This window comes from Coregonus clupeaformis, chromosome 16 (assembly GCF_020615455.1).
Source record: "Coregonus clupeaformis isolate EN_2021a chromosome 16, ASM2061545v1, whole genome shotgun sequence".
Taxonomy (NCBI): domain Eukaryota; kingdom Metazoa; phylum Chordata; class Actinopteri; order Salmoniformes; family Salmonidae; genus Coregonus; species Coregonus clupeaformis.
In genome coordinates, this window is record NC_059207.1 from 42364484 (window position 1) to 42391365 (window position 26882).

Consider the following 26882-nt stretch of genomic DNA (forward strand, 5'->3'; position numbering starts at 1 on the left):
AATCACAGAGGTCAGACGTTTCTTGTAGTTGGCTACCAGGTTTGCACACATCTCAGGAGGGATTTTGTCCCACTCCTCTTTGCAGATCTTCTCCAAGTCATTAAGGTTTCGAGGCTGACGTTTGGCAACTCGAACCTTCAGCTCCCTCCACAGATTTTCTATGGGATTAAGGTCTGGAGACTGGCTAGGCCACTCCAGAACCTTAATGCGCTTCATCTTGAGCCACTCCTTTGATGCCTTGGCCGTGTGTTTTGGGTCATTGTCATGCTGGAATACCCATCCACGACCCATTTTCAATGCCCTGGCTGAGGGAAGGAGGTTCTCACCCAAGATTTGACGGTACATGGCCCCGTCCATCGTCCCTTTGATGCGGTGAAGTTGTCCTGTCCCCTTAGCAGAAGAACACCCCCAAAGCATAATGTTTCCACCTCCATGTTTGACGGTGGAGATGGTGTTCTTGGGGTCATAGGCAGCATTCCTCCTCCTCCAAACACGGCGAGTTGAGTTGATGCCAAAGGCATATTATGCCAAAGAGCTTGATTTTGGTCTCATCTGACCACAACACTTTCACCCAGTTCTCCTCTGAATCATTCAGATGTTCATTGGCAAACTTCAGACGGCCCTGTATATGTGCTTTCTTGAGCAGGGGGACCTTGCGGGCGCTGCAGGATTTCAGTCCTTCACGGCGTAGTGTGTTACCAATTGTTTTCTTGGTGACTATGGTCCCAGCTGCCTTGAGATCATTGACAAGATCCTCCCGTGTAGTTCTGGGCTGATTCCTCACCGTTCTCATGATCATTGCAACTCCACGAGGTGAGATCTTGCATGGAGCCCCAGGCCGAGGGAGATTGACAGTTCTTTTGTGTTTCTTCCATTTGCGAATAATCGCACCAACTGTTGTCACCTTCTCACCAAGCTGCTTGGCGATGGTCTTGTAGCCCATTCCAGCCTTGTGTAGGTCTACAATCTTGTCCCTGACATCCTTGGAGAGCTCTTTGGTCTTGGCCATGGTGGAGAGTTTGGAATCTGATTGATTGATTGCTTCTGTGGACAGGTGTCTTTTATACAGGTAACAAACTGAGATTAGGAGCACTCCCTTTAAGAGTGTGCTCCTAATCTCAGCTCGTTACCTGTATAAAAGACACATGGGAGACAGAAATCTTTCTGATTGAGAGGGGGTCAAATACTTATTTCCCTCATTAAAATGCAAATCAATTTATAACATTTTTTACGTATTTTTCTGGATTTTTTTGTTGTTATTCTGTCTCTCACTGTTCAAATAAACCTACCATTAAAATTATAGACTGATCATTTCTTTGTCAGTGGGCAAACGTACAAAATCAGCAGGGGATCAAATACTTGTTTACCTCATTGTACATATTACCTTAATTACCTCGACTAACCTGTACCCCCGCACATTGACTTGGTACCGGTACCCCCTGTATATAGCCTCGTTATTGTTATTTAATTGTGTTACTTTTTTATTACTTTAGTTTATTTAGTAAATGTTTTCTTAACTCTTATTTTTTCTTAACTGCATTGTTGGTTAAGGGCTTGTAAGTAATAATTTCACAGTAAGGTCTACACCTGTTGTATTCAGTGCATGTGACAAATAAAATGTTTGATTTGCGTTAAAGGGGCAGTGTTGTATTTTGAGACCTGCTTGAATATGCAAAAAAGCCAATAGGCAGAGTGTAGCCTACATTTTTGTCTGATTCTCTATGGTAAAAAATATTGTAAAGTGTTTTATTTTGTAAAGTGCTTCCTTGCATCATACAATGCCGTAAAAATGGTGGTACAGACCTTTTTCTTTGTTGGGACAAGTAACTTGAGCTTTTGGATAAGTAAAAAATCTGTCCTACTTGTGTCATAAAATAGTTAATGTCAAGCCTTGCTGTATAGGATGATTAGGATCCGATGTAAATATTGATTGACTGATTAACTGTTTGAACTTTCCTGACCCCTCACTGATCAGACACTCTCCTCAATGTCTTCTTGGCCATCGCTGTTGACAACCTTGCAAACGCACAGGAGCTCACTAAGGTACAGTACATAGTACAGTCGGGCTTTCAGCCTCTGAACGAGAGCGAGAGAGCGAGAGTTCAGCTGATGATCCATCATAAAAGTCAGCTGTCTAATCAAACGCCACATGGAATTTCATCCCTGTATTTATGCTTGTTGAATTAGAGAGGTAATATTCCTATTAGGATATATAGTGCCTTACTTTACTGGTTCTTTAACCCTGTTGTCTGGGTGCTGTTCTGGGATGACTGATGTTTATCCTGGTCAATAACTCAAGGCAATGAACCTCCTAACTGGAGGGAAGAGGCTTAAATCTTAGCGGCCACTCCAGAAAGAGTTGATGGCGTTGATTTGTTGGCTTGTGGCAGGGCTTATCATCATGTCTCCATTGATGGCTCTCCTACCCACCCCTGGGTGATATTATTTCCTCTGTGTGTATGTGCTCCCCAGGACGAGGAGGAGCAGGAGGTGGCCATCACCAAGAAGATGGCCCTCCAGAAGGTCAAGGAGGTGAAGGAGGTTAGCCCCATGTCGGCAGCTAACATCTCCATCACAGTGTAAGTCATGATCTGGCGTTTGATCCAGTTTCCCCCTGCTACCCCCCTGCCCTCCCCCCAAGCACACCACACTGTCTCCCCCTCCTGAGAGATGCTCTTTTATATTATTTTAAGTTTGTCTACATGAGATGTTGTGTTGTTTGTGGCTCTGCATACTGTAAGTTGTATTATCCTGTCTGTAGGCCCAGTTTTTTGTTGATTGTGTTCTTCTGAGTTTTGTATGATTTAACCCTTCTGTTCCCAGTGTTTTGATAGATCATGTGTTCTCTCTTTGAGTCACTGTAGGGCTCAATGTTGTAAATGTGTGAGAAGCAATTAGTAAAAGGCTTTAGAAGGGTCAGAGATACCTTAATACTCTGGCTCCCACCCCTACATAGGCTACACAGTATGCTGTACACAGGCCAACATGGAGCGGAGAGGGCAATGCCAGCAAGGTAATTTAATAAACAATGAGCACAGATTGAGCATGCAACGCTGTACATTCAGACACATGGTTCTGTGGTTCTGTGGTGTATACCATTGTTGGACCCCACCACTAATCTCTTTCGCGTGACAGGCACTTAACATAAAATGTCAATTGAGCTAGCTAAATAGATAGTCCACATGAGATTTCGAGCATATCAGTCATTGTATGTGGCATATCAGTCACTGACGTTCACCTGTATGTATAACACCTGCAATTAGTGTCTTCATAGTAGATGGTAGCAGGATATGTGATTCTGTTATTGTTTTAAATGTTTTGTCTTAAATGTTTCAAAGCACTGTTTTATCTTGTTATTTAAAAAATGTGATGTAGCCATCAATTTGTAGAACCTTATTAATATGGGTTTTGAGAATTTTTTCCTCCATATATCCTCAAACAAATTATAAATGTAATGTAATCGGACTTGAAACATGCCACCTATAAATCTCTTGCATAGAGATTTTTGTCTCTGCAATGTGAGATATGACTATATTCACTATTGTCTTGGAGGTTGAATGTCTCAAAACTGCTGCTATCATTCCTTTGTTTCCTCAATCTGTTGGTCTCAAACTGAGATTCCCATTGAGTTGACGCCTAATGGGAAAGTACAGGGACAGACAGACGGATGGATGAATGGAAAGAGGGTGTCCTGGCCTCCTTCTGACCCTGAACTCTCCCACTCTTTTGTTCTCCCTCCCCCAACTTTTGTTTTTTTGCATGTGCAGTTTTGTAAAGCAAAGTCAAGGTGCAATCTCTCGCAGCTCGTCCGTCTGCAGCGTTAATTCACTGTGAGTGTTTACTCTCCGTTACACTTTACTCCATCACCCTCCTCCTCCTCCTCCTCCTCCTCCTCCTCCCTAGCCTGGGTCCCATTCACTATGTACAGTAGCCAATTAATCTATCGTTATCATGCCTAATGTTGAGCTTGGCTGTAAACGAACACTGGACCAACAGCCTACCTCCCCTCCCCCTGTCTCCCCCTTGACTCTGAACTGTTCTCCTGAGCATGGTGTCATACCATTATGAGTATTCCACTGTGTAGAACTGTTGCAGATGAATGTGGAAGCCTTTCTCAGAAACAGGTGTCATGATATGGTATGCTCATGCTGTATCTACATGTGTTTGTCATGATGGACCAGTGAATATATTGAATACTGTACATCTGCACTTGTTGCAGTGACTGAGCTCTCCTCGTGACTCTCCCTCTCTAAAGAATGACTTCCTGCCTATGCTGGGTTCACCACTCAGAGGTGGTGTGTTGTGCTGCTGGGCTGGGCTCAGTTAACAGCAGGCCCCTGTTGTGTAGAGCAGACGTTCTGTAGGGGAGGGACTGAAAGCCGTTCTCACTCCCTGTCTTAATGACCCACAGCAAAGCCACTAGAAACTGTTGCTGACGCTCAGTGAGTCAGCAGTTCCATCTGAGCAGGTTTGTAATGGCCACCATGTGCCACGGGACCAGATGCCACTGCCAGGCAGCTGGAGAGGCAAAACACACACACAAACTTGCACGGATGTACACACACGCACACACACACACACACACAACTGAAATACCCTTTGTTTGGCTGAAGTGCCATGCCACTCATTTATATTAGGGACTAGTGTTTCATATTTACAAGGATAATATAACCTGGGGGTAGGATTGTTTAAGATAACGTCAGGTACTAAGTATCCTTATTGTTGTGCAATACCAACATCTGGGTCTTTCCCTTGGCTTCTTTATTTTCAGTTCTCCTCTCAGTGAAGTAAGTTCTTTGGTTTCTGTGTTATTCGTGTCGCCCCATGTTTCTCCTCTTTCAGTCTTTCTAAACTCTTGTTTCCCCCTGTGTTTGTTTTCAATGTCTCCTAACCTGTTGATGGCACTTTTAGGGAGCTTACTCTTAGTCTGCCCCTTGTTTGTTTCAATGTGCTCCTTTATGTGTTGTAGGAGTTATGTCTGCACCCCAGTCCATCACTACTTGAGGTAAACTAACTTATGGTGGCCATGACAATCTACTTGTATAACATACAGTGAGGGAAAAAAGTATTTGATCCCCTGCTGATTTTGTACGTTTGCCCACTGACAAAGAAATGATCAGTCTATAATTTTAATGGTAGGTTTATTTGAACAGTAAGAGACAGAATAACAACCAAAAAATCCAGAAAAACGCATGTCAAAAATGTTATAAATTGATTTGCATTTTAATGAGGGAAATAAGTATTTGACCCCCTCTCAATCAGAAAGATTTCTGGCTCCCATGTGTCTTTTATACAGGTAACGAGCTGAGATTAGGAGCACACTCTTAAAGGGAGTGCTCCTAATCTCAGTTTGTTACCTGTATAAAAGACACCTGTCCACAGAAGCAATCAATCAATCAGATTCCAAACTCTCCACCATGGCCAAGACCAAAGAGCTCTCCAAGGATGTCAGGGACAAGATTGTAGACCTACACAAGGCTGTAATGGGCTACAAGACCATCGCCAAGCAGCTTGGTGAGAAGGTGACAACAGTTGGTGCGATTATTCGCAAATGGAAGAAACACAAAAGAACTGTCAATCTCCCTCGGCCTGGGGGCTCCATGCAAGATCTCACCTCGTGGAGTTGCAATGATCATGAGAACGGTGAGGAATCAGCCCAGAACTACACGGGAGGATCTTGTCAATGATCTCAAGGCAGCTGGGACCATAGTCACCAAGAAAACAATTGGTAACACACTACGCCGTGAAGGACTGAAATCCTGCAGCGCCCGCAAGGTCCCCCTGCTCAAGAAAGCACATATACAGGGCCGTCTGAAGTTTGCCAATGAACATCTGAATGATTCAGAGGAGAACTGGGTGAAAGTGTTGTGGTCAGATGAGACCAAAATCGAGCTCTTTGGCATCAACTCAACTCGCCGTGTTTGGAGGTGGAGGAATGCTGCCTATGACCCCAAGAACACCATCCCCACCGTCAAACATGGAGGTGGAAACATTATGCTTTGGGGGTGTTTTTCTGCTAAGGGGACAGGACAACTTCACCGCATCAAAGGGACGATGGACGGGGCCATGTACCATCAACCTTGGGTGAGAACCTCCTTCCCTCAGCCAGGGCATTGAACATGGGTCGTGGATGGGTATTCCAGCATGACAATGACCCAAAACACACAGCCAAGGCAACAAAGGAGTGGCTCAAGAAGAAGCACATTAAGGTCCTGGAATGGCCTAGCCAGTCTCCAGACCTTAATCCCATAGAAAATCTGTGGAGGGAGCTGAAGGTTCGAGTTGCCAAACGTCAGCCTCGAAACCTTAATGACTTGGAGAAGATCTGCAAAGAGGAGTGGGACAAAATCCCTCCTGAGATGTGTGCAAACCTGGTGGCCAACTACAAGAAACGTCTGACCTCTGTGATTGCCAACAAGGGTTTTGCCACCAAGTACTAAGTCATGTTTTGCAAAGGGGTCAAATACTTATTTCCCTCATTAAAATGCAAATCAATTTATAACATTTTTTACATGTGTTTTTCTGGATTTTGTTGTTGTTATTCTGTCTCTCACTGTTCAAATAAACCTACCATTAAAATTATAGACTGATCATGTCTTTGTCAGTGGGCAAACGTACAACATCAGCAGGGGATCAAATACTTTTTTCCCTCACTGTACATAACTTCCTGGTGATGACCATCATCATCATCGTGTTTACATTATTGAAGCAGGATGGAACCAAAATCTTGTCCCGCTTCTTTACTTTGCCCTACATATTCATTTATCATCTCCTCCTTATAGTGTACCGTATACTATACTGTAAATTCACTCAAATAATCCCCTGCCACCTCTCCATTCACCCCTAAGTCAGAGACTTCATAGTTTAGAGCTATACTCTGTTCTCAGGTAAGTAATGGAGGAAAGATTGGAGCCCTGGGGTTGAACATGACTACTAGGCTATAACAAGTAGACATGATAGAATATATAGTTTTCATACCGTTGTAGGAAAGTTAATACTGTTTTCTACACAGCAAAGGAAGTCATGTTTGATGTATTGGAATACGTGTGGTAGGTAGACTACTGATTTAGAATGCATGTGTTCAACCATTTCAAAGTACTCTACAGACACGCAAATGAAGCATGTCAGAGCATGGTCTTGGTCTACCATGCTTGGCCTGTCCATAAAGACTCTCTTTTTACCTGTGGTAATGGAGTGGGACCGGACTGTTTTGCTGTGAAGAAACCTCCATACTGTATATAAATTGTATGTCTTATTATCCTTCTCTTCAAATACATAATAAATACATATAACTCATGCAGTAAAGGACACTTTTTCAGTGTACCCTATTAAAGGTGAACTACGCTGTCCCTCTGACCTGTCTGTCCACCTGCAGTAAGGAGCAGCAGAAGTCTCTGAAGATGATGTCAGTGTGGGAGCAGCGCACCACTCAGCTGAGGAGACACAACCTGCGGGCCAGCAGTGAGGCCCTGTACAGCGAGCTGGACCCTGAGGAGAGGCTGCGCATGTCCTCCGCCCTGCACATCCGCCCTGACATGAAGACCCACCTGGACCGGCCCCTGGTCGTGGAGCCCCACGACGGCCCCGGCCCCATGGGCCACCTCAAGCCCCGGACCCCTGAGGAGACAGATATCCCTGGGGACCAGGCCGGCCCCCAGCCACGCAGGCGCCACCGGGACAGGGAGAGACCCATCGATGAGGCCAATGAGAATGGAGATCCAGGCAAAGAGGGTAGGCACCATGTCCATCACAGTCGCAGCAAGGACCCCGACGGGACTCGGGGTAAGGAGGGGAAGAGTGAGCGGTCGCACAACCGAGTGGGTGGCAGGAGGCACCACCACCAGACCTCAGTGGACGAGGAAGGAGGAGGGGGAACTGGAACGGGGGAGAGAGAGCACCGCCACCACCATTCCCACAGACAGGCCAGAGAGGGTAACGGCACTGTCAACAGCGGACGCAAGGACGAGCGCAGGTCACGCCACAAAGATGGCCGCTCGGGAGAGAGGTGCTCCAGGGGAGAGAACGGGGCCAATGGGGAGAGGAGGAGACACAAGACCCACAGCTCCAGGGGCCAGTCCACACTGGAGGGAGAGGAGCACAGTGAGAGGGGGAAGGGCCACAAGTAAGACTGTCTCAGTCCCTGTCTCTCTGTTACTTCTCCTGATGACATCTACATGACTATATTGGTTAACTACTGCAAATCTATATGGTACATCATTTCGCAATGATGAGAGCATATCCTATAACGTTATTTTAGAGGAATAGATGTATTCCTAGTACCAAAGATCAATGAGTTGTGCTATATGGTCATTCCCTCTGTTTCCCAGGGACAAATATGTGGAGTCCGAGGGCGACTCCCTGGCCACTAGCCCCCAGCAGGACCCTGGAGATCAGAGGTGGGGCACAGAGATAGCTGAGGACTCAGACAACCAGAGGAACGTCAGACGGACAGGACAGACAGCCGTCCACATCCCCCCTGACACCTTCACCTCCCCGCCTGGAGAGACCACCCTTATCCCCAGTCAGTACCAACCTTAACCCTAACACTCATTCCCAGTCAGTGTCCTGTGTTGCTAAGGTATATCTAAACCTTTGTGTCTGTGTCCCAGTGAACAGTATAGACTGTGAGACCATGCCTATGAACGAGGAGAAGAAGACCCTGGAGGAGCTGACTCGGAGCGGACCCAGACCCATCCTCCCATACAGCTCCATGTTTGTGTTTGGCCAGACCAACGTGTGAGTGGGCCACGTGGACAGCTCTACTATATGCTACACAACTCACACCATTCAAACCACACACACTCTGCCTTCCATTTAGTCCCAGGCTACATGATAACATTGTCACATGGCCCCACGTTTAACTCCTGTTAACATTTTAGTGCATATCTTAAAGGCAATTAACAGCCAGCCACTGTGATAGCCTGTCTATATGCAGCCAGCCACTGTGATAGCCTGTCTATATGCAGCCAGCCACTGTGATAGCCTGTCTATATGCAGCCAGCCACTGTGATAGCCTGTCTATATGCAGCCAGCCACTGTGATAGCCTGTCTATATGCAGCCAGCCACTGTGATAGCCTGTCTATATGCAGCCAGCCATTACTAGGAACAGTGTTTAAATTAGCTGATGTCTCTCAGGTGAGCTGTGTATGGACTATAGGATCTATTTCTCTCTCTCTCTCTCTCTCTCTCTCTCTCTCTCTCTCTCTCTCTCTCTCTCTCTCTCTCTCTCTCTCTCTCTCTCTCTCTCTCTCTCTCTCTCTCTCTCTCTCTCTCTCTCTCTCTCTCTCTCTCTCTCTCCCTCTTTCCAGGGTGCGGCGTCTGTGTCATTACATTGTGAGTCTGCGGTACTTTGAAATGTGTATCCTGGTAGTGATATCTATGAGTAGCATTGCATTGGCTGCAGAGGACCCTGTCCAGGCCAACGCTCCACGCAACAATGTGAGTCTACACACACACACACACACACCACACACACAGGCAGACATGCCAGACACACACACACACACGCCCCCTCAATCTGGCAGCCATAGTCAGTACATCTACATGTATACCAAGGATGGGCAACTTTGATGGGGGTGGGGGCCACAAAAAATATGGGGCGCAGTCCCAACAACAACAAAGAATACTGATCTAAAATGTTTTTGCTGACACGGGCTAATTGAGTGACTGTCAGGGACTGACATAACGAGATAAAAACTGCTGATGTACAACATTTGGGGGAAATTGATCTGCGGGCCGCCAGTTGCCCATCCCTGATTTACATCTACACGGTCATGACATCTCCGATGACTCAGTCAGAAAAATAATGACAGGTGTGACAACAAAGTTAATCCAAATCTATCTGTAAGCAAGGAGAGGATCAGACAGCTGTTCAAATGAGCTGGAGGAATAATTACATTTGCATGGCCTCTTTTTTATTACTAATGCACTCTCGCTCTCCTGTTCAGGTGCTCAAGTATCTGGACTACGTCTTCACGGGAGTTTTCACATTTGAGATGGTGATTAAGGTAAGAGCTTGGATAGCACTGATGTTTACTACATGTGAAATGACTGAACAAAAATAACATGTTTTCAGATCCCTTTTGGCAGCTGTCTTAGACTTCCACTACGTTTGACTAGAATTGATTTCTTTGTTTTTCACTCAGTTACTTCTATAGTTGTATTGGCCTCATGCCACATACCATGTTAAATTAAATGCATTACTAAATGAGAGCACTTAAATAATAATAATAATGATTTATTACTTTTCTATAGCGCTTTTCATAGAATCTCAAAGCGGTTCAAGAGCAAAAAAAACTAAACAAGCAATAGACCTATACTGTATCATGACAGGTCAACTAATAGAGGCCAAGTCTATGATAGCTGCATCCTCCAAAGATGGAGAGGGTCAGTTCATGACTTGAGTGAAGGGAGCTGGACAGAGGATGGTAGATGATTGTGATGGAGTCTGCTGATGATCTTGTAGAGGGCAAGTCTGGGAACCAGCCTGAGTCTTATAGCCACTGGACTTCTCCTCTTCCACTCTGTGTAGCACCCACTTGGGTGATGCCTCAGCAGCTCTGGGGCGCCAGAAAGCTCACAACACAAAGTTCAGAATAGTAGCCAGTCGTCCTCTCTACGAGCCCTCTGCCTCAGGACTGCTGTATTCCTCTGTCTCCCATTCCTCTCATGCTTCAGGCGACTCCTCAAATGATGTTCTCAAAAGATCTGGAATTGGCAGCCAGGTGAAACAAAAAAGATGGTACTGTGTCCAGATGCATAAAAAAAAGCTAGCTAGCCAAGACAAAAAGTGTTAACCAGTCAGTCTATTTGCAAATCCATGGCTCAAAAACGCCAGATATTTGCAATAAAACTTGATGTTAACAAAATGTTTCCAGTTTTTTTTAATGATATTTCCACACTAGGAGGTCGAAATAACACTCTGAAATTGTGAAAATGATGATAATGCCCTTTTTGTGTAAGAGTTGTTTGAAAAAAATGCCTGGAATTTCATCCTGTTCAGGTGGGGTGGAACTTTTAGCCCACATCATGATGTCACAATGTGATCTGATTATAATAGACCAATGCCTGTTCATCTGGGTAAGGGGGTGGGCTCTAGACCATCCTATGAGCCAGTCAGGGCTGTGTATGTAAATATCTTCACATTTGTTTCCTAAAGCCCACATGAACAGACTGAGCATTTCAACGGCCAAAAGAGGCTCAGGGAAATAAATGATAAAAATATATATTTTCGAGTTGTTTTCATGAAAATAAACACACACAGTGATTTATTAGACATACAGTTATGATTTAAAAATAAAATTACAAAGACTGCATTGGGGCTTTAATTTAATACATTTGGAGTAGGACTATGGGAGGTTGCGCCACCCTCAGTGTACTGTAGCATCTAACCCTGCTCTCTAATTGGTCCAGATGGTTGACCTGGGCCTCCTGCTCCATCCTGGTTCTTACTTCAGAGATCTCTGGAACATTCTGGACTTCATTGTGGTCAGTGGCGCACTGGTGGCATTTGCATTTTCGTAAGTTTAATATTTTCTTACTAACATTCATAATTTCCCCATCCCCCCCAAAAAAGATAAGTCAACTTTTACTAAAGAAACTGATAAACTGCACTTTCCCAGACACTGGTTGTAAAATATGTAGACATGCTGTGCTTGCTTTTTTTTTTACATGCACTATAATTAGTCTGTCATTTCCCATCAGAGAAATTCCTCATCATGAAATTCCTTGCATCAATACAATAGAATATGTACTCCTGAAGGATGATGTCTGCTACTTCTTACTGCTGCAATATTGTAATCATTATTGGCTCAGTGTCATGTGTCAATGTGCAGCGGTAGGACGGAGTCAGGTGTAGGACACAGAACTGAGTAAACGACGTACTTTACTCGAAGAATAAACAACACTAATTTCCACGCAGGGAAAACACACCAGCTCACATAAGTCTCACGCACAAAATGTGGGAACCAGAGGGTTAAATAGGGAAATAATATAATGTAATGGGAACCAGGTGTGTACAATCAAGACAAAACAAATGGAAAAAGAAACGTAGATCGGTGGCAGCTAGAAAGCCGGTGACGACGACCGCCGAACGCCGCCCGAACAAGGAGAGGCACCAACTTCGGCGGAAGTCGTGACACTCAATCTTTGGGCCAAGTTTTTGGTCCAACTGTTTTTGTTGTGAGAATGAGAATAGGGCCATTCAGGTGAAACACTATGTTTAGTCCTGTATGCCTGCTAATGCTGCTGCTGCCTGGGGTATTGACTGAACCTACCATTAGTTCCATAAAAACACAACTGGAGAATAGGAATACATAATGTCCTAGTCGTTTATGTGCTGATAGAGAAACCGGTTGGGGTGTTTTGCAGTAGGGGGTGTAATTGCGTTAAATTAACCTCCACAAAATGCTCTGTTTCATGCTATGTGTGTGTGTATGTGTGTGTGTGTGTGTACATGTGTTATGTGCGCTATTGACTTAAAATTACTCTTCTGTTTCCTTGTGGCTTGGATCTCTTGAAGGAGCTTCATGGGGTAATGCTCTCTCTCTCTCTCTCTCGCTCTCTCTCTCTCTCTCTCTCTCTCTCGTCTTGCCTGTCTGTGTGTGTGAGCTAACAGGGTCTATGCTCAGTCCATAGGCCTGTTCTGTTCTGGGACACACTCATCTCTCTCTCTTCTGTTCATCTTTTCATAATCCACTTGTCTTCTCTCACATTCATCTGCTTGACCATAGATCCTCTGTGGTGTCCAAGTTCCTCTCCGCTACAGGGGGCATGTCACCTCAGTGTTCGTTCTCCTTGTTTCTTATCATGACTACATATTCACCTGGACTGCACTAGACAAATACATCTGTTGCTGTGATGAGAATGATCATTCTACTCTATATCAGCTCATGGTTTCATTACAAAACACACATAGTTAAGCAGTGACTACTTGTACAAGGTAGTAAGGTAGTAAGAAAGAAAGCCACTTTCTCTGCATGGAACTTTAGAGTGTCTTCGAAACTGTTATGGTGTCATCAAGGTATTTAAATTGGTGACTGCTTACTGACCATATAGTACCAGCCTCCATTCCCACTCGTTTGTTTGTTTACAGCACTCCCCCCTAGCCATTCTGACAGACAGCCGGCCGTGTTGATGTTGATGGATGGACATTATTCTCCCTGCATGTCCCGGGCCTCATTCTGCCTGTCATCTCCATGTGATCCACTGCCTCATTGTGAATGAACCGTACCGCCACCTTGATGCGTCATCCACTACTGTACACGGTCTGGGGACTAACTGCCTGGCTCAGTGTTCTGCAGCTGTTGTTGTGTTGGATGCACCGCTTGACATCCATCCTGCTGCTACACACTGTGGAGCTAGCTGCCTTGAACGCCACTCAGGAGATGTCGCTTCCTTAAATCTCTCAACAACAACATATCATTGTTCTGTCTTCCTTCAGACATTCCTCATCTGTCAGGTGTCTTCTGTCCTTTAGATACTGTATGTCTGATCGTACAGAAGAAACAAACTGTTACTGTGCAACCCAAACAAGTGGCAGGAGTATCTTTTTGGCAAATACAACTCGGTTTTTGTCTGTTTTATGAACATTGACTTTAACAATGAAAGCCATTATGCAACTCAATTATCCTTGATGAAGTGTCATTATGGCCTAAATTGCTATGTGGCATAGGGCCTTTTCTAGTTGGATCAGTTCCTCTCACTTTCACAATAGCATTCAACTGTCTGTCACTGACAAACAAGTAGTACAGTAAACGAGAAACGTCTAGGTTTCATATATTATAGGCCCATTTCCATTCACAATATTATATTGTTTAGATTGTACCTGTTTATGCAGACATGTTCATATTTTCTTTGTGTGGGAAGCCGCCGTAATTGTGCTCTGTACTTTGTGTTTTTTCACTGTTTTCCCCATCAGACCGCCACAAGGTGTGCCCAGGTGGGGAACCCCTTCTCCCCTCTTACCCCTCTTTCTTCTGCTTAGACCAGGATCACGTCTCTAAACCTGTATGAGTAAAGGGTTTCCTTTACAGACCAGGAGCCTCTGCCATGTCCCTCTGATAGCTTTCAAAATAAACCTCTCTCTCTTTCTGGGAGTTCACTCTCCAATCTGAATGTAAGAGACTCAAGTAAAACGTGTTCATAATTGATGATTGGCCTAAATTCCAGCATCATCACTGGCTATACTGGCCATTCTAATCATTATGCAGACTCTTTGTATTTATTTTCACTCTTTTATGCCCAAGTCAAATACTCTCAGCTAATGTAAACACAAATTCATGTTTATTCTGTTAACTCTTTTCCCTGGGTGACCCACCAAGCAGAGACCTATCGGTGCACACATTAAAACATAATACAGTCTTGTTCCACATGGACAGAGAGAGAATCTAAGACTACCATTAGAGTAGTGGTAAAAATAGCTGGTGCTGACAGAACATGGTGGTTTTGGTTCTCCTTCCAGGGAGATGAAGTATGGTACAGACCAGCCACCTGTACCTGATAATTATGCCTCATTAAATATTTAACAAGCTTCTCTCATAGCTCTGTCACCATCCAGACCCTGCAGAAAACTCCAAACGCTCCCAATGAACCTCCCAAGTCACATGTGTTTTTCTACAAACTGGTCAAGATTTATTTGAAAGCTATCAGAATGTCATGTGTGGTTTGTCATGTGTGAGTGTTGTGTGATCTCAAACCACAGGCTCTACTTACTGTGAAAGCATGCTGGACTAATGTGCATCAGAGCATGAACGTTGCATGCTGCTGTGGTAGAGTAGAGCTATACCAGAGCCCCACACCATCATATCACATGACCATGCTGTGTTGGGAATACTAGAGTTACAGGATGGCCTTTATTCCCAGTTGGATGGGAAGTGATATGTCTGTTTGTGTGTGTGTGTGTGTGTGTGTGTGTGTATGTGCCTGTGTGCGTGCGTGCGATTCCAGCTGCCAGCAGACAGGGAGGAGGCGGGGTAGGGAAGGGGAAGATGTAGTGTGTTGGCAGATTTGTTGCTCTCTGTTGTCATCTTCCTCCTTCTGGACTGTGTTGTTGGTGCCGTGTTAGTCATTTCCACTAGAGGCTGAGGTGTTTACAAGTCTCTCTTTATCTATTAGTTGATGAGAAACATAGGTTACGGCCAGTGACTGCTGTGTTGGATTTACTTTAACAACAGATTAATTAATGTTGTATTTAAGAGCAGTCTCCAAATTTAGAGAGATGGAGATGAGATTAAGTGACATTGGTGTGGAACATTTTACCCTGTGTTATGATATCGAAGTTGACTGTAATGTATATTGATAAGGAGCATTTATATGACATGTATTGATGTGAAGTATCACATACTGATAGTGTCAATTTATTTATCAGTTGTTGACTCTTTATTGGGGTCATTAAAATCCCTAATTGTTTCACCAATGGGATGCTTTACCTTAAACCAATTACCATTTTGTGTACTGTACCATACATTGGTACATGATTTTACACCATGATTTTACATAATATGCAATATGTTGTATCACTTCATTTTACATTTTACAGTTTAATCATTTAGCAGACGCTCTTATCCAGAGCGATTTACAGTTAGTGAGTGCATATTTCGTTTTATTTTTTTCATTTTTCATTTTACATAATATGCAATATTATGTATCACTTCATTGTATTTCATTTGGAGATGCCTGCATTGTGAGGCATTTGTATTGCTATTCTCACAGCTCCCCAAGGTGCTGATTCAGCAAGAGATTTTCTGAGTCTGTAGGGAACATTAATGTACATGGAGAGTTAATGGGATTCTGCTCAGAATTCTTGACGTTGGTTCAGAAGATTTTCTGTTCTTCCACCCATTGTGTCTGAGAAAGTCTATTAAATCACTTGTTCCTGTATTTCCCCATCAGTCTTAATACTCTACATCCTCACTGACATCCTGTCATCTTCTCCCTCAGTCGCCTGTCTGTATCACCATCCCATCTTAACGACTTAGCGAGGATGTGTGTATGAAACAGCATTGGTTCCTTTAAAAAGAAACATCACTGTGTCTTTTGTATCACTGGTTAGCGTTATTCTGCAGAAACCTGATGCACAGTCTATAGCGTGTATTTACTTGATTTCTTTTCTGGTGTTATTTGCATGGAGAAATATGTGTTGAGATATAATGCTATAAATCCAGAAAGTGTCTAATTCGCTCATGTAATCCAGGATTACATGCTACGCTTATCTGAATGATTTGGAGAGGCATGATCCTATGTGAGATTACTAATCCATTCTCAGTTGGGGCTGGGTGTTGGTTGTCACAGACAATTTACCGTCCCAAGGGCATCTACAGCTTTGACAAAAATGTTTACCCATGTATTATGCGTTGTATTTTTCTACCATCATTCTGAATGTCTTCTATTGAATACAATGTATTTAAAGTAGTGGGAATATAGTACCAACCGTTCTCCTACAAATCTAATTTCTTTTTTTTAGAATGAATATTTCCAGTCACGTTTGGTCAAGACCACTAGAGAGCATTCTTCAAACACTTTCTGTTTATTAGTCTAAGCCTTACGATTCATGAAACATTTAAAAGCAACAGTGATTTATCAACAATCTACTGACTTCTGTCACAAGTGGTTTGCCTCTTTTGTAATGCAATTGTTGTTTGAGCAATTTATGAATACAACTATCTTCTCACAGGTTTTAGTAGTTGAGTGAAGACCTTACAGATTTGTTGTCTAATTTAGTGTTTTTCTTGTGCAGAGGGTCCAAAGGAAAGGACATCAGCACCATCAAGTCCCTCAGAGTGCTGCGAGTCTTACGGCCCCTCAAGACCATCAAACGCCTGCCAAAGCTGAAGGTACCGTATGGGACTTACACTACACTACAGTCACATGTATTCACTGCTGTTGACTTATTAATGAGTGTTGTCAGGACATAATCATCAGTGTGTACAGTATCTAATCCAGCCCCATGTTTCTGTGTGGGGGGGTGTCCTTTCTCAGGCTGTGTTTGACTGCGTGGTCAACTCCCTGAAGAACGTCTTCAACATCCTCATTGTCTACATGCTCTTCATGTTCATCTTTGCTGTCATCGCTGTGCAGCTGTTCAAGGGAAAGTTCTTCTACTGCACCGATGAGTCTAAGGGACTGGAGAAGGACTGCAGGTAGGTCTACAGCATTTTGAAATGAAACAGGAGAAGGCATATGAACAACGTTGGCACCAAGGCACTGGGCCCAACAGTCTGATAGAGCAAACCATGGAATAACGGTAACAGCACTAGGCAGGGCTCCCCCTCCTGCCTGGCTCTGGCTTGCAGCTTTGAATGCCGCTATGCCAGTGTACAATTATCTTCCCCAATAGAGAGAAGCACAGCCCAGTGCTGCTTTGAAAATGATTACAGTAATTATGTGTTTTTGTTTGGGGATCTTATTAATTTGTGGACGGTGTCAGTCTAATCAAAAGAGTATCTCAGTATTCATATTCCTGTGCAGTAAGTTGTACGCCACTCCCCCCCGTCCCCCTCCCCCCCGTCCCCGTCCCGTCCCGTCTCGCTCTCTCTCCCCTAAACAGAGGTAGTTTCCTGGACTACGATAAGGATGAGGTGGCTGCCCAGCCCCGGGTGTGGAAGAAGTATGAGTTCCACTATGACAACGTGCTGTGGGCCTTCCTCACTCTCTTCACTGTGTCCACCGGAGAGGGCTGGCCCGAGTAAGTCCACTTTCCAGGTTCCTTTTGAGTAGCTCTGTAAAGTTGAGGTCTCTGGTGGACTGGTCGCTCTCAGACAGACAGGCAGTAGAACGGGTGAACGGGCCTGGGGATATGTTCGGACAATATGCTGTAGCTCTCAGGCAGATACACAGACGGACAAACAGACAGACTGACAGACAGACAGACATACAGTAGAACAGTAGAGGGTGAACAAGCCTGCCCTGGGGATATGTTCTGAGAATGTGCTGTGCTAGTCTCTGTAATTGTCTTTAATTGTCTGTAATTTATATAATATCTAAGCAGAAACCAAATTACTAGGGGTGCAGCTAGACAACAGCTTATCATGGTCGTCTCAAATAACTCATCTATGTAAGAAAATAATTAAAACTACATGCAAGATCAGAAGGATAGAAAAATATTTACCGTGAAAGATTATTAAGCAAACAACCCAAGCATTAATTGGGAGTCAGGTGATCTACTGTTCTGTGGTCTGGGGAAATGCATCAGCAAGTGAGATTAAGAGGCTGCAGATTGCCCAGAACAAAGCAGCAAGGATTGCTCTAAGGTAGAGATATTATTATTATGTTGTAGTCATGCACAATGCTCTTGGGTGGTCATCAATCAACAAGATAATAAAAAAAAAAACATGCTTATTTTATTTCACAATGTACACCATTTAAAATGGCCAAACATTCAGTGTGCCGGCTTGTCGGGTCAGCACCCCAGAGAGTGTCTTCTGTGCATAATTCTCTTTCTTATTCCGGCTCCTCTGTCCTCCTCAATGAAATCATTGAATTAGCTATGTTATTAAACAATCCAGTGATTTATGATATGTAAAGATTATGGACTGGTGAGTCCTTTAGGTCAGGGGAGAAGTCCATTAAATAAGCCTCAGTCCTCATAACCTGGAGGGCTAATTGGCCAGGCTCTCTCTCTCTCTCAGATGGGTTATTACTGTAAAGACTATCTTAACACGGCTGATGAAAATGAACCTTTGTATCAGCAGCGTTGAACATTAATCACATGCCTATTACATTTTAACAAAGGCTTTTAATTGACTATGTCCCTAATTTTAGACATAGAACTTTAAATAGTTTATTTTCCAGTTAGGTTTTAGTCATAAACTGTCCCAGCAGTTTAACCAAAGTTGACTGTTGTGGTAAGTGGTTCCATATATTGACAGCATGGTTCCTGTGTTCCTCTCCAGTGTTCTGAAGCACTCTGTGGATGCTACCTTTGAGGACCAGGGTCCCAGTCCAGGCTACCGTATAGAGATCTCCATCTTCTACGTGGTCTACTTCGTGGTCTTCCCCTTCTTCTTCGTCAACATCTTCGTGGCTTTGATCATCATCACCTTCCAGGAGCAGGGAGACAAGGCCATGTCAGAGTGCAGCCTGGAGAAAAATGAGGTAGAGTACGGGAAAAAACTCACTTCGAAGCAATAACAATTCATATTTCTTCCAAGTATACTTTCTCCATTTGTGATGTGTTGGTCATAAGTGCCCTGTGCAGTCCAAAGCTCACTATGCTCTGTAGATATTACCACCCTTACATAATGCTGAGTACTCAGTGCAGGTACAGTCTTTCTCTCACTGCTGTTGTTGTTGTTTTTTATGCTGGGTTCAGTTGTGCGTGTTGAGGCGGTGAGGCTGCAGTGGATCCTGCAGTAGCAACAGATGCAGTACAGCCTCCCAGGTGAGGGCCAGTGTGACAGGTCCACAGGTCCACGATTAATTCTGGAGCCCCGTCTGTGGTTACACGGGTGGACACCAACCCAGCGAGCCATCCCCTATCCCCCCTACCTCATGTCTACCAGGACCCTATTAGATAGATATACAGTATCTCCCTCCGTCCTTATTCTGAACTAACACAACAGATACGTCTCCCTGTGTCTGTTTGTATGCTAACCTAACTTGACTTGGCTAACTGGAGCCAGAACACAGCCAGGAGGAGCTAGCCATGTATCCATCCTCTGGATTCAGACATCTCCTCTGCACATGGCTCTGATAGAATCATGACTCTCTGCTTGCTGTCTAGTAAGATATTCATTGTTTTCTTCACAGTATTTCCTTCTGAGTTGATGATACAGATGCAGTGGTCCTAATGAAGGCAATGGTTGAAAGAGTGATGGATTGACAACTGATGATTGTGCTGATGGTCATGATGATGAGGAAATGGATGGCGATTATGAAAGGGAATATTGGATGCATGTCATTTCCGTCTCATTCTTTTCAGAGGGCCTGCATTGACTTTGCCATCAACGCCAAGCCACTGACCCGCTACATGCCAGAGAATGTGCAGTCCTTCCAGTACCGGATGTGGAAGTTTGTGGTGTCACCCCCATTTGAGTACGCCATTATGATCATGATCGCCCTGAACACCGTGGTGCTCATGATGAAGGTTGGTACAGTCCATCTCAGTCACCATAAAATATAGTAGGATATGACTAGGGCCTGGATTTTTTCCTAGTCTGATCGCGTGGCCAGGAAAAACTCCTACTCACACAGTGTTGGTGTTTTAGGAGGTATAGCTATCTGCTTATCAAGTCTCTCTCTCTCTCTCTCGCTCTCTCACTATCTCTCTCTCTCTCTCACACGCTCTCTCTCACTCTCACTCCTACTCACTCACTCATTCACCCACCCTGCACCAGTTCCATGGAGCTCCAGACTTCTACGAGGCCATGTTGAAGCACTTCAACATCGTCTTCACTGCCCTCTTCTCTCTGGAGTGCATTCTGAAGATCATCGCCTTCGGTCCGCTGGTCGGTTTGCTGTCGTTCTTCCTGTTTATCTGCATGCTGTCAATATGGCAAAGGTTATCAATGATTTGAAGTTTATTGAATTCATGCACTGCATGCCTTGAGTTTGTGAGTGATATTCAATCCCTCTCATTCCAGAACTACCTGAAGGATGCCTGGAACGTGTTTGACTTTGTGACGGTGCTGGGAAGTATAACTGACATCGTGGTCACAGAAATCAATGTAAGCTAAGAGTCCAGCAGAGCACACAATGTGCTTCTTCCACTTTCCTCGATATACATTACAATACATTCCTGCAGTCAAATGACCAAATCACCCTCTAGTGGCCCCATGGGTGGAATGTTATTAATATTTTCCATAATTTCATAATTAATAAACATGATTTATTAAACGCAGAAAATCCGGAGTTTCTATGTCTATATTTTAGTATTCTGTGGTGTATATAAAGTATAATATTGGGATCCAAACTCAAAACTGAATAAATGTCAACTCTATATCTGACATGGTGTCTTATGTTTTTAAGCCCATAACCATTTGTGTGAGGTGTATACTTTTGTTTCAAAGTAGATTTGTTTAAGACTACCAAGAAACACTCTGTGTGACCCTGATTTTGCCCACTGCAGTAAAAGGTTAATAAGGCAGAGTACTGGGAGTTTAGTGACATGCAGAGACATAAGGCTGTATAGGCAGTTTGTGTATACAGAGTGGGCTTGGCCTGATGTGCTGAATAGCCGTCTCAGCAAAGATGGCTTGGCTCGGGCCCAGAGGGGGAGAGAGAGAGTTTGTGAACAGAGCTACATGTTAACATTATTGATTCTTCACTGATGCCTGATATGGGCTCTGAGTGAGAACGTGAGAACGTGAGGCAGTTCAGCTGAATGCAACAGGGAATAGGATTTGTGTGTGCGTGTGCATGGGTGTGTGTGTATCATTATTACCATCTCCTAGTAATTATATGTGAATCATTCAACATGTTTCTCTCAGTCCCTGTAGTACTTGTTTTTTAATGTTCTCCTAGTAATACAGTATCTGTATCTGTCCAGTATCCTACAGTATCTGTCCAGATGTCTGTATCATTGTCCAATGCTCTGACTGATTTAAGTGTGTGTTTTGAGCTGACAGGCTTTCTTTATGTCTCTCTCTCTCTCTCTCTCTCTCTCTCTCTCTCTCTCCCTCTCTCCCTCTCCCCCTCTCCCTCTCCCTCTCCCTCTCCCCCTCTCCCTGTCGCCCTCTCCGCATTGTCCTCTTGTTGAATGTCTTCACTGATGTGCCCACCATCTGCTACGGCTAAACAACTGCTCTTATAGACAACGGTGAGTGACTACCCTCTTCCTGTCCCATTGCTCTTTCTCCTTCCATTCTTCTGCTCTTTTTTTCTCAACACTTTTTTGTTGTTGTTGTTTTATTTTACTTTTTGCATTGTTGGTTAAGGGCTGTAAGTAAGCATTTCATGGTAATGTCTACACCTGTTGTATTCGGCGCATGTGGCAAATACGATTTGATTTGATGATCTACAGCACTGTGTCTACAGGTTTGAATGGATGTATTGTTTGGCCTCCTTTAGCAAGCTAAACCTGGACCAACCAAATACAATCATGTTGTTTAATCTGCATCATTGTCATTATGTAGTGATTTGGGGTCATATTTTGAATGCCTCCAATGAATGGGCTGTAGTGTTGACTGTTTTTGTCTCCTGGCCCCACAGGACCGGCTTTTGAACCTGAGTTTTCTGAGGCTGTTCAGAGCAGCTCGTCTCATCAAGCTACTGAGGCAGGGCTACACCATCCGTATCCTGCTGTGGACCTTCGTCCAGTCCTTTAAGGTGACACACACACAAACACCTGCACGCACGCACGCAGGCACGCACACAACACATACACGTGCACACAAAGACAAACACACACACACATACCCACCCACACACACACACACCTCACCCACTGCCATGGCCCTAATGGTCCCACCCACTCAACCCTAAAACATCCTCTACTTCCAGGCCCTGCCCTATGTTTGCCTTCTGATAGCAATGCTGTTCTTCATCTATGCAATCATCGGTATGCAGGTGGGTGCTGCTTCCATTATCTCCTCAAATGTTCCCTCAAAATAATTGGATTATACATGCCTACAGACTAATGGTGTGAAATTGTGTTTTTTATTGAATAAGAAAATTGTTATGGAATGTAATGCATTTACTGTCATGATCAGTGGGTATGATCAATCTCTTACTTTTCCAGGTGTTTGGAAACATTGAGCTCAACGAGGACACAGCCATCACTCACCACAACAACTTCCGCACTTTTCTCCAGGCTCTCATGCTACTGTTCAGGTATATACACCCTTTCCTTAGTTACTCCTTCCTCTTCCTCTCTCTCCCTCTCCCTCTCCCTCTCCTCTCCTCTCCTCTCCTCTCCTCTCCTCTCCTCTCCTCTCCTCTCCTCTCCTCTCCTCTCCTCTCCTCTCCTCTCCTCTCCTCTCCTCTCCTCTCCTCTCCTCTCCTCTCCTCTCCTCTCCTCTCCTCTCCTCTCCCTCTCCTGTAACTGTAAGCCAGGGTTGGTATGTATTCTCTTGTAATTGGGGCATGCAGCAGAGTGGGCTGTGCGTACTGTACTGTGCCAGGCACCCCCCCAGGTTACACGTCTTCTGGGTAGTGCTGCCTGGAAATTAAAGTGGTCTTGTGTCCTCCTCTCCCACTCTGCCACAGCATCCCTTTGTTCTCTCAGGGCCCTCCAGTCCAGATCATCATGATAGGTTTATATTAGTCAACAAACTCCAGGAAACACAGAGATCATTTGAACAGCCACCCTGCTCTGGCCTCTTCTCTGTTCTGCCAAGCAGCAGAGTGAGCATGCAGTTTGAATTGCTACTCTGAAGGATCCTCCACCATAGTTGGAACAGGAACTAGGAACTGGGAACATGTTTTAGTACACTGTGAACATCTTCCAAAATGACTCAAAAGGTATCTTTCTTTTACTGTATGTCACTATGTCTGTCTGTCTGTCTGTCTGTTCGCTGTCTGTCTGTCCACTGTCTGTTCGCTGTCTGTCCCCTGGCTGGCTGGCTGGCTGTCTGTCTGTCTGTCTGTCTGTCTGTCTGTCTGTCTGTCTGTCTGTCTGCCTGCCTGTCTGTCTGTCTGTCTGTCTGTCTATCTGTCTGTCCACTGTCTGTTCGCTGTCTGTCTGTCTGTCTGTCTGCTGTTTTTCTGTCTGTCTGTCTGTCCACCCCTGTGTTCTCCAGGAGTGCCACGGGGGAGGCGTGGCATGAGATCATGCTGTCGTGTTTGAGTCACAGAGCCTGTGATGAGAGGTCAGGCAACCTGGAGAAGGAGTGTGGCAGCGACTTCGCCTATTTCTACTTTGTCTCCTTCATCTTCCTCTGCTCCTTCCTGGTCAGTACTGATGTCATCCAACATACACACATAACCGTTAGATTTGTGTTGATGTGCGGCACAGGACGTTGGTGGCACCTTCATTGGGGAGGACGTGCTCGTGGTAATGACTGGAGCGGAATGGGTGGAATGGTATCAAATACATCAAACACATGGTTTCCATTTACTCAGATCCAGCCATTATTATGAGCCATCCTTCCCTCAGCAGCCTCCACTGATGTGCAGTCTGGAATAAGTGATGTTAACTTTAGGCAATGATCTGAAACGTAGGATTAGTAGTTACCTAATGTTGTGCAAAACTATTTAGCTGTCTATTGTGCTGTCATACTGCGTCTATTCCCATAAGTCCTTGTTAAACCTCTCTTCCAGATGCTTAATCTGTTTGTGGCTGTGATCATGGATAACTTTGAATACCTGACTCGAGACTCGTCTATACTGGGGCCTCATCATCTGGATGAGTTCATCCGTGTTTGGGCTGAGTACGACCCTGCTGCCTGGTATGTGTCCCCCTCCCTCCCTATTTCCCTCCCTCTTTCTCTCCCTCCCTCCCTCTCTCCCTCCCTATTTCCCTCCCTCCCTATTTCTCTCCCTCCCTATTTCCCTCCCTCCCTCTTTCTCTCCCTCCCTCCCTCCCTCCCTCCCTATTTCCCTCCCTATTTCCCTCCCTATTTATCTCCCTCCCTCCCTATTTCCCTCCCTCCCTCCCTATTTCCCTCCCTATTTCCCTCCCTCCCTATTTCCCTTCCTATTTCCCTTCCTATTTCCCTCCCTCCCTCCCTATTTCCCTCCCTCCCTATTTCCCTCCCTCCCTCCCTATTTCTCTCCCTTCCTCCATCTGGCTGGGGCACCTACTTTATCTCACCCAGTCAGAATGGAATCTAGTATTACTGCTGCTAGTATGGAGGGGACTGACTGACACTGCCTGACACTTTGTGGCTTTCTGACAATCATCTATGTAGATGGTATGGTAGCATACCTCCTAGTACCCAATCAGCCCTCTGATTATCATTGTTGTCTTGAAGCTGTCCTGAAGTTGTTGTTTCTATATCTGCTTGTTCTTTTTGCAGCGGACGGATTCGCTATAACGATATGTACAACTTGTTACGAATTATCTCACCCCCCCTTGGCTTAGGGAAGAACTGCCCTAATAGGGTAGCATACAAGGTTTGCAACCCCAGAACATTTCCTCCACTAGGGTGCTTTGTGTACCTATGCCAAGAGACGTAACTGAATGGCTGTGCACCAATGACTCGCCTACACACTAGCACCCGCCCTTCCAGACTGACTGGCTTTGGTTAATGATGTCGGACAGGAAACAAAGCTTTCAAAGCCCCAACTTTGCCTGACATTGGAATCCCTATGCAATGACTACTTTCTATATGGTGGGTCGAGGTATAAAGTGAATACATTCTGGTCTGTACCTGGTCCGTCTTCTATCTTTGTACAGTTAGATTAAACACTGATGTTTAGGCCCAAACGCTAGATGTAAACATTGTAAAGAGAAGGGAAGGCTTTAATTAATTCTGGCATTGAAACCTTTGTTTCCGTGCTCCTGGTGAACCCCCTCCCCCTGGATGTCTCTCAGCATGCAGAAGCAGACATCCTCACTACGTACGATGCTGTCATTCTCTCCCCATTAGCATCCTGTGTGTTCTGCTTCTCACTACAGACTCACTTCCATCCCATGTCTCCCCTCAGGGATCTGAGCAGCTCACTTCTTCCTGAGCTGAGTTTACCACTGTACCGATGCATCCCTGGTCCACTGTGGCCAAAGATGGCATCCATCTCCATGTCACTACTGGAAATCTAAATAACACAGATTTCTGCTTTTGTTTTTTCCTTTTCATTTTGTTTTATTTTTTATTGATTTATTTATTCCCTTTTGTTCCTCTCCTCCTTGTCTAACTTCCCCATCCTTCTCTATTTGGCTTTTTGTTTCCTACTCTGTGAAGTGGCCGTATCAAGTACCTCGATATGTATCAGATACTCCTCCACATGTCCCCACCCTTAGGTTTGGGAAAGAAATGTCCGCCAAGAGTCGCCTACAAGGTAGCCACTCACTCTGCTTGACCTGTCTTCCCATTGGCTTAACCTCCAGCCAATCTCTGTGCTCTGCAGCGTTCTCTTGTTTATTTTGTTTGTTTTGCTACTGCTCTGATCTTTTTCGTGTAGCCACCTCCCTCCCCCTCTTTCTTTGGGCATAGCTACTTTCTTTGGAGCAAGCTCAGCTGGTGTGGTGATGTCCACTAAAGGCAGAGAGAAACAGTAGACCCTGAGATACATACAGTATCCACACTATCTGAAAGCTTGTTACTAAGCATTTAGTTACATTTACGGTAGTAGGTGTTAAACTCCTAAAATATGGATAATGTATACATCATATGATTTCATATAATCCATTCTCTGTCATTTAATACATCCAACACAGCAGACATGCACAGATTAATAATTGGAATAATATTTATATGTTATTTTACAACGCATACAAAAAGTCATATTAGACCAATCCAGCACTGTCCCCAGACAATTTAAATCATGTATCAATCAATATACAGTCTTATAGGAAAGGGGTTTAGTATTGCTCTCCCTCTCCTTTATCTTATTTTAGTCAATCCCCTGAGTTGTGTGCCTACTGAGGGTTTTTGTCTTGCCAGTGTGTGTCGCTTCTGTGTGTGTTTTACCCTCTCTGATCCTATCTCTCATTCTCTCTCATCCTGTCTTTCATGTCTACTTTCTCTCTATTGATGGGTGTTCCCATGTGTGGGTAGGGGTGTTTGTCTCACCCCTCCCCTCCCCTCCTCTCCTCTCTCATTCTGACTTGGGTCAGCCTTACTTTTGCACTCCCTCTGATCGTAGGTGAATGCTTTTTGTGTTCATGGGAGCTCAACTCTACCACAATAACTTAAATATCAAACATAGTGTTATATATGCATGTAGTGGTGTAGTTATCATCCCTTTGATAAGCAGTTCAGGTTATTTTTTTATTTTTTTTGCTCAGTCTTAGTCCTCAAGATGTTATTGACATGAGCAGAACTGATTATTTTTTAACTCAGTT

The 26882-nt window shown here is 44.4% G+C and overlaps 1 protein-coding gene across 1 annotated transcript in view; it reads left to right on the plus strand.

Moving 5' to 3' along the window:
• The window catches only part of LOC121584695 (voltage-dependent N-type calcium channel subunit alpha-1B-like), a 161591-nt gene that overhangs the window by 119699 nt on the left and 15010 nt on the right, over positions 1-26882 (plus strand). Inside the window, exons 17-39 of the mRNA XM_045225721.1 lie at positions 1976-2043; positions 2473-2579; positions 3768-3830; positions 7376-8122; positions 8328-8521; positions 8610-8736; positions 9310-9439; positions 9949-10008; positions 11414-11520; positions 16737-16833; positions 16979-17139; positions 17547-17684; positions 18892-19093; positions 19920-20084; positions 20335-20445; positions 20581-20664; positions 21750-21755; positions 22148-22264; positions 22439-22504; positions 22677-22768; positions 23677-23827; positions 24197-24324; positions 25780-25876. Of these exons, the coding sequence (XP_045081656.1) occupies positions 1976-2043; positions 2473-2579; positions 3768-3830; positions 7376-8122; positions 8328-8521; positions 8610-8736; positions 9310-9439; positions 9949-10008; positions 11414-11520; positions 16737-16833; positions 16979-17139; positions 17547-17684; positions 18892-19093; positions 19920-20084; positions 20335-20445; positions 20581-20664; positions 21750-21755; positions 22148-22264; positions 22439-22504; positions 22677-22768; positions 23677-23827; positions 24197-24324; positions 25780-25876 (3218 nt within the window). The remainder of the gene's footprint in view (positions 1-1975; positions 2044-2472; positions 2580-3767; positions 3831-7375; positions 8123-8327; positions 8522-8609; positions 8737-9309; positions 9440-9948; positions 10009-11413; positions 11521-16736; positions 16834-16978; positions 17140-17546; positions 17685-18891; positions 19094-19919; positions 20085-20334; positions 20446-20580; positions 20665-21749; positions 21756-22147; positions 22265-22438; positions 22505-22676; positions 22769-23676; positions 23828-24196; positions 24325-25779; positions 25877-26882) is intronic.